Genomic DNA, 7,580 nt, shown 5'->3' with positions numbered 1-7,580 from the left:
GCTGGTAATGAGCTGACGGCGCAGAAAGCAGGGCACCTGCTCGGGTTTATTGCTGCTTTTGTGCCGCGCAAGCTGCTAGGCAGCACTGCTGGGGAGCTTAGTTGCTTAGTGACTGCCTGAGCCCCATCCTGGTTTTGGAAGCTGGTGATGGTCTGAGGGTGGGAGATGCTGTTCATCCCCAGGTGCCATGCTGGGCCGGGCTGCCCCGACCTCCCAGACACATCACTAGAGAAATCCTCCTCCTCCTCCTCCTCCTCCTCCTTCCTCTCGGTGCAAGCTGCCCCTTCGCCGGCTTCAATGAAACTGGCAGCGATGATCAAGAAGATGTGTCCCAGCGAGGCCGAGCTGAGCATCCCCGCCAAGAACTGCTACCGCATGGTCATCCTGGGCTCCTCCAAGGTGGGCAAGACGGCCATCGTCTCGCGCTTCCTCACCGGCCGCTTCGAGGAGCAATACACGCCCACCATCGAGGACTTCCACCGCAAGTTCTACAGCATCCGCGGTGAGGTCTACCAGCTCGACATCCTGGACACATCAGGCAACCACCCCTTCCCAGCCATGCGCCGCCTCTCCATCCTCACAGGTACTTGGCTGGGGAGCACCAGGAGGAAGGGGGGGTTCCTTGCCAGATTTCAGGCTTTCTTGCCCAGTTTGGGGATGGTTCTCCAGTCCCGGGAGGATGGATTTTGTGTGGGCAACTTTGCACCCTGCACGGGGTGGATGGGAGGATGTGGGACCCAGGTTCTGCCTAGTCCTTCCCTCCCCAGGTCTCTGTACGGCTTGGGCAGTGGGTCTCTGTGTGTGTCCCCGTCCCTGCAGCCATCTCACGTGCCCTCTTTGTCCCCAGGAGACGTGTTCATCCTCGTCTTCAGCCTGGACAACCGGGACTCCTTTGAGGAGGTGCAGCGCCTGAAGCAGCAAATCCTGGAGACCAAGTCATGCCTGAAGAACAAAACAAAGGAGAACATAGAGGTGCCCCTGGTCATCTGCGGCAACAAGGGCGACCGGGACTTTTACCGGGAGGTGCAGCCCCGGGAGATCGAGCAGCTGGTGGGAGGAGACCCCAAAAAATGTGCCTACTTCGAGATCTCGGCCAAGAAGAACAGCAGCCTGGACCAGATGTTCCAGGCACTCTTCGCTATGGCCAAGCTGCCCAGCGAGATGAGCCCCGACCTGCACCGCAAGGTCTCGGTCCAGTACTGCGACATCCTGCATAAGAAGGCGCTGAAAGGCAAAAAGCTGCTGAAAGAGGGGGGCCGGGGCAGCACGGAGGAGGCGTACGGCATCGTGGCCCCCTTCGCCCGGCGACCCAGCGTCCACAGCGACCTCATGTACATCCGGGAGAAAGCCATTGGTGGTGGGCATGGCAAGGAGAAGGACCGCTGTGTTATCAGCTAGGAGCCCCCATTCACGCTCTTGCTGTTCCGAGCGAAGGAAGGAAGGAAAGAAGGAAGGAAGGAAGGAAGGGAGAGGGGAAAGAGGCTCGTTTCCAAATTGACTTTCGGCAGGCAGGAGGGTGGGTGGGCGCCCACCCAGGTGGAAAGGGGGTCGCCTCTTCCCCAGCCTCCCTCCTCCCAAGGGATCGCTTTCATCAGCTCCCTCCCTCGGGGGTGCATTTTGGGAGCGAGGGATGTGAAGGGGGAGGCTCTGGAGGGCAGGAGGGGGGTGTAGCAGCCTCCTGCGGGCAGAGAAGACGGGGAACGGGTGAGCTGCCGGGCGGCCAGGTGGGAGGATGAGCATGGAGGGCACAGACCTTGGTGTTTCTTTCCCTCCCAAACCACCCAGCCTCAAGCGCTGCCTTCAGGAGGGAGGGCAGAGGTTCACCAGCGCCTGCTTGGGGCTTTGGGGTTGGTGTTTTGTTGTTTTGGTTTGGTTTTTTTTTTTTTTTTAACTTGAGAAGCTGTGCACGGACTCTGGCTCTGTGTCGTGTGTTCATCTGTGACTGCAAACCACGTGCAGAAGACACTCCTAAGCTGTTGCAAAGGCATTGCAGAGTTACAGCCCCGATGGACCAAAAAACTGACTCTTGTTTACATTTGTCTTGTCTGATTTGCAAGATTTGAGGGGGTGGGGGGAGCGGGAAGGGTTTTTTAAATAAGAAAATAATAGGCACTTTATGTAGGTATTGGTTGTCATCGACACGAACAAAAAATCTTCAAGTGTTTCTACTGTGGGTGAAACTTGATGTTTTATTTTTTCTACAAACAAATAAAATCTTTTTAAAATGACACCTGTGGGTTTGCTTTTGCTTTCTCACCCAGCCCTGTAGCAAAACCAAATCCTGTTAAACCGAGACCCAAGCCCAGCTCCGAGGTGCTAAAAACGGCCTCTCAACTCAATCCCTTTACCACCCCATTTTCCCCGACTCCCAGTGCAAAGGTTTCCGTCGCTGCAAGCAGCCGGTTTCTTGCCACAGGGGGTAATGAGGGGCCATGCACAGAGTTACTCAAACGGGTCACGGCGCCAGGACTCTTTCCTCACTTCACCAGCGCCGAGTTACGATCCTGCCAGCCCCATGACACGCCGGGCATTGGCACACCGCTGGCTGCAGAAACCGAGCAGACTGACTGACATCACTTCGTTATAAAGAGCTGATTGTGTTTCATGCTTTTTCCCCATCAACCAAGCACACTTTAATGATGTCAACAGAGAGTGATTCATTTGCGCCCCGTCCGGGATATTGTTTTTATTTTGCAATACGAGTAAAGGAAGTACTTTGCTCGAAAGGTTACCTTTGCATCTGATGTTTTTTAATCCCTTCCTAATAACAAGTCACAGTAACCACTGCTGGAAGCGAAAGGGAAAGGGCAAAGCTCTTCAAAGAACAGCTCTCCCCGGCTCCAGCTTGCTTGGGTTCATTTTCAGCCCCCGTTCCCCACCCCCAAGCAGCAGAACAAATCTACGTTTCATACATATTAATGGCAAAAAAATTCTATCAAAGCCACAAAACTAAGGTGGGTGAGCGACACCGCAAACCAAACTGCTTCAGTTTCGTTTGAAACTTGGATTCAAGTTGACAGAGTCAACTTGTTCCTGTGTTAAGTGCCAGGCATTTCTTTGGAAACACATTTCTTCCAACTCCACGTATGCCCTGATTTCACAGGAACAGCAACTGGCAAAAAAAGGGAAGCCAGCATCCAGGCATGAAACACAAGAATTTATTGAGCTGGGACAGGCGATGGCTGGCAGAAAGGTAATTTCGGTAATAAAAAGAGGGTACATTGTGCTTTGTTTATCTTGGTGTTCTGCTTTACTCAGAGTTTACACACTGGCACCTTCCCAAAGAAAGTACTGGTAAAGTATTCCAGTGGGGACAGAGTAATGTCTAGGGTTCAGGTGTGTCGTAACTATCCCAGCTCCCAACGAGCAGAATTACTCGCCTTTTGCTTCAGGAAAGGAAAACCCTACCCCAAACAGAGCTCACTTCTTTTCTTTTGAAGGCACGAGTGCTACCTGCCTTCGGACCCTGGTTCTCAGCAGATACTCTATTTCACTAGATGTTTTTTCGCCTCTTCCACTACTGACCGGCACCACCTTTCAGCATAATTCAGAGAACCATGAAATTTAAGGTCCCATCACATCTGTGTTAGTCGGGAGAGATGTGGTGCTGCTTACCAGGTCGTCGTCTGCTACTGTAAGAGCTACCAGCGGGAGGACAGAGGGCAGGGAACCTCGAGATCCACCTGAATGCAATACAACATTTGAGAGCTTTCCATCAGTCGCTGGCAAATGGTCAAGCCGCTCAAATGCCTGTGTTTGTAAAAAGCCCCTGGAGCACTTTGGATGTGGAACTGACCCGTCCTGTTGGGCCTGACTTCTGTCACGCATGGAATAACTAAAAGCTGTCATTTATGCCTTTGTTTTGATTCCGTTTGCCCTCCCTCTGTTTTAAGAGCAAGATGCCCAGCATACTGCCTACAAGCTGCACTCACCCAAGGAGATTTACGCACCCAAAGCCGACCAAAATCCACTCCCCCGGCAGCCCCTGCTTTGCTCTCCCGTCACCCTGCTTCCAAAAAAGTGATGTAAAGAGACAGGAGCTGGGCCCAGGCTACGCACGTCCTCTCTCCTGCCAAAGTCCTGCCCCTGCTCAGCCCACATCCACTCAGTGATTACACAAGAGGGGCAGTTTGGAATTTCTAAATCTTTACTCATCTTGGACACAACCATCACTGTTTAAAAAGAGAGAGAGAGAAATACAAAAGTTATTGAAAGCAATCATTCCTCTTTCAACACACACAGACTGGAAAGCGCCCCAGAGACCCTTTCCAGGAGCAGGGCCAAACAGCTCACGCTTCCCTCTCATGCTCCCTTTCGACGTCTGGCCACTTGTGTCAGTTCAGACGTGAAAAAAATTGCAGAAAATGCCCTCTTTTTCTTGTTGAAGTTAACCAGCAGGTACTTTGACCCTTAGTGAGGAGAAAACATAATGTCTCCTGCTTGCTTGAATGTAAAAAAAACCCCGCCACCCCACCCCAAGAGAAAACAGAAGAGATGCATATACAAATGCACGGTCCTACAGCAGATCAAAGTGAACGTACCGCTGCAATCATCATATGTGAAGCACACAGTGTTCTGGTTCAGTGTCACACGCCTGTGATCCACACAGAGACAACTTCAGAGCAATGTGACCAAAAAAGGCTTAGAAGAAAGAAAAGTAAACTTCTGCCACCTTTTTCTCTCCTGTTCAGCCAGAAGAGGAGGTATCTCGGACCCAGAGAGCAGAGCTGTGCCCTTCCTACTCCTTGGGGATTTCAAACATGCAAAGGCTCTTGTACTTCTGCAGCAGTTCATTTTTGGTCCGGACCTGCTCCCGCAGGTTCTGCAGCTGCTGCTGCTGCTGCTCTGGGCTCACACCGATGCCGGGCATGGAGCTGATCAGCTTCCTCATCTCCTGGAACTTGTTCTTCAGCTCATTCAGCACCTGGTGAACATCCTGGCTGTCCTTGTCCATGCTGCAGAAGACAGAAAATCAACACATTGTTGAATTCTCCTACTGGAAACGCCCCTTCAGCCTGTGGGGGTGGCTGTCACTTCCAGTAAAACCAGGGCTGAAACTGGAATTCACTAGGAAACTTTTGGTCTTGGTATGTAGCTACACACACCCAATTCACCTATCCCAACAAAATGGACAGAGACTGGGTAGCCTCTGGGGCAAACTGGATTCATGCTGATTTCCAGCACGCAATCCAGTTACCTCAGGACCCAGCAATCAGGTTAGGAGCCAGCCTGCAGCTTTAAAACATCACCATGGAGCAGGCTAAATTCTCCCTCTGTTTGAACTCCCGTAACTCTCTTTGGGGAAGGTAAGATTACATCTGTGTGTTGTGTGTGTAGGCACCTGGAAAAAAAACCCTCAGCCTCATCCGTGACCTGTTGCTGCTGTAATACAAAAAATCAATGCAGTCAAACAGCTTGACAGCAGAAAACAGAAACCGTTCCCCAAAGTATCAGAGAGTATCCAATGGCAGAGAAAACGGTACTTTGGAGCTTTAAAATGACTCTCTGGGGATGTATACCTAATAAAAGAGAAGCGACAGCTTTATTTTATTTTATTTTTTTTTTTTAAGAGCAGCACAATTGCTTCTGCAGCCAGCCCTGTGCTTTTCAAGGATCAGTGTTGTCTGAGGCAGCGTCTGCCCTCAAACCCTCATTAGTATCTGCCTCAGCTTTGTTAGCACCAGCGAGAAGTTTTACTGATTCCAGGCAAAAGCGAGTCCCCGCTTCCAGGGCGCCTGCTAATAACGAGAGTTGGATTCTAATGGTCTTTGAAAACTGTGAGCCTGTTCAAGCCAGACCTAAAAATAAATCCGCTTGGCATGACCAGGGCAGAGAGGTGCTCGATTGTAATTTTGGGGAATCATGACATGGCTGAGAGCAAAACTTTTAACCAGATGGTCCCTGTTCATTTAAAAAGCCTGTTGGAACAAAATATTCATTACTCCCTTCTAAATAAAACTGCAGCTGGTACTATAATGTATCCCCATTATGCAGGCATTCACGGTCAGGTTGAGAGTGGAAAAATACAGGCGCACACACAACCCCATGGCACGTCTGGGGAAGGATGGGTTGACACCGCCTTTAATCTATGATAGCTGCAGGCTGGCTTTGAGAGGGACGTCCTCCCCGCTCCGGGTCTGCCCGAGTCTTGTTCCCTTCCCCACAATTAGAGAACTGTCAGCTGCCTGTCCGGCTGGTCGATCCAAAGCAGTAATTATTTCAGGTTTGGGTTTTTTTTTTTCCTGATGGATGGTTTTCCTGCTGGATTGAGCCACTGAAGCGACTCCCTCTTTGAGGGCATGAACAGGCAGGGGCGAGGAGGCGCGGGAGGGGACTGCAGCTGCCTGCAGCAACACAGGATTCAACGTAACGTCCAACCTCAGCCTGTGCTGACAGACCACATATAAGACCTCCCTTTAGGCACAGTGCTCTTCATTACACCAGCACGACCCACCGTCGGTGGAGCCACGCGCTGGGACCTCAGGGTGGTGAGGTTATTTTCACAAGGGTAAAAACATCAGCAAGCCCCGCTTGGGAAAACTTTCTCGAGACCCAAAAAACAGGAAAAGAGCATGCGTCCTTGAATGTAAGCAAATTTACGCGATACATCCTTGCTCCCAAGCACAGAGTCACCTTGGAGATGTGTCTTCATGCCTGAGTCAGTGTCGAAACAGCAGGGCTGGACTCTGCGACTAACGGCTGTGTTAAAGGACAATACATTTGCCATCTGTCAGGGACATGAGGCAACACATCCCACCACTTGCCTCTGCGGTCCTACCCGTCTGCAGCACCGCTCAGCATACCTACGTCTGCTCAAGCCGCCCAGGAAATGCCGTGTGCGAAGCTGAGGGACGTAGCTGGGTAGGAGTGGGTGGCTCAGTGGGACAGGGCACAAGATATCCTAGGGACTGTCATCTGCAGGTCACCATGACCTGCTGGGTGACATGTAGGAATCTGGGAGGTCTCGGCCCATGGCTATTGCTCACTTGGCTTATGTACATGGATGCACCTGGCAACGGGCTTAGCCTTGCTTCTGTGGTCTGGACAGATCAGGCAGAATCAAGGTCGGGGGCAACTGCCCACCTCCAGCACCACAAGGAGACTGAGGGAAATCAGAGCATTTGCGTTCTCACAGCCGTTCTGTATCCGGACCGGTGTGCCAGGGGGTATTCAGTCCTTCCTTGCCATGGCTCTCAGGCTGCAGTCGTTAAGGGTGAATCTCACAGTTCAGACGTGCCTGATACAAGTGAAACATCAGCAGGACACAAACCAGCCTCAGCTCCTAAATAAGCACACAGGGCAAGGGCGGCCAGGCCCACACCTGGGAGCTCATGCATCCCCTGGCCTCTGCCTCACCCCGCAGTGTGCCCAAGTGACAGCATGGATGGATGTTCATGGCAGAGCTACGCCCCTACTGGGACCTGACAAGCATCTCTGAAGGGGTTATCCTGGGCCAGAAACATCCCAATTCTCAGGACCCATGTACAAGCACCTTCTACCCCTACAGTACTGATCTTGAACCGGGAAGAGAATAATTTAACCTGTTCCACTGCAGAAGCCATCCTCTTTTTTACAACTTC

The 7,580-nt window shown here is 51.6% G+C and overlaps 2 protein-coding genes across 7 annotated transcripts in view; one reads left to right on the top strand and one right to left on the bottom strand.

Moving 5' to 3' along the window:
• The first annotated feature begins 297 nt into the window (after positions 1 to 297).
• On the top strand, positions 298 to 1,398 carry RASD1 (ras related dexamethasone induced 1). The gene is made up of 2 exons (XM_009635312.2): positions 298 to 583; positions 848 to 1,398. Exons 1-2 carry the CDS (start codon positions 298 to 300, stop codon positions 1,396 to 1,398), a joined length of 837 nt encoding a protein of 278 aa, XP_009633607.1.
• An 845-nt stretch (positions 1,399 to 2,243) lies between these two features.
• MED9 (mediator complex subunit 9) overlaps positions 2,244 to 7,580 on the bottom strand; it is a 6,186-nt gene continuing 849 nt past the window's right edge. The window contains exons 2-3 of one of the 6 annotated variants that reach the window (XM_035890860.1): positions 6,634 to 7,237; positions 2,244 to 4,955 (exon numbers count right to left, since the gene is read on the bottom strand). In XM_035890860.1, coding sequence (XP_035746753.1) covers positions 4,739 to 4,954 — 216 coding nt within the window. In that variant the 5' untranslated portion in view covers position 4,955; positions 6,634 to 7,237 and the 3' untranslated portion in view covers positions 2,244 to 4,738. The remainder of the gene's footprint in view (positions 4,956 to 6,633; positions 7,238 to 7,580) is intronic. The other 5 variants (XM_035890861.1, XM_035890862.1, XM_035890863.1 and 2 more) reach the window with 5 other exon arrangements.

Source organism: Egretta garzetta, unplaced genomic scaffold, assembly GCF_000687185.1.
Source record: "Egretta garzetta isolate BGI_Z169 unplaced genomic scaffold, ASM68718v1 scaffold83, whole genome shotgun sequence".
NCBI classification, from domain to species: domain Eukaryota; kingdom Metazoa; phylum Chordata; class Aves; order Pelecaniformes; family Ardeidae; genus Egretta; species Egretta garzetta.
Note: the sequence above shows the minus strand (reverse complement) of the source record. Positions and strands in the feature narration are given on the sequence as shown.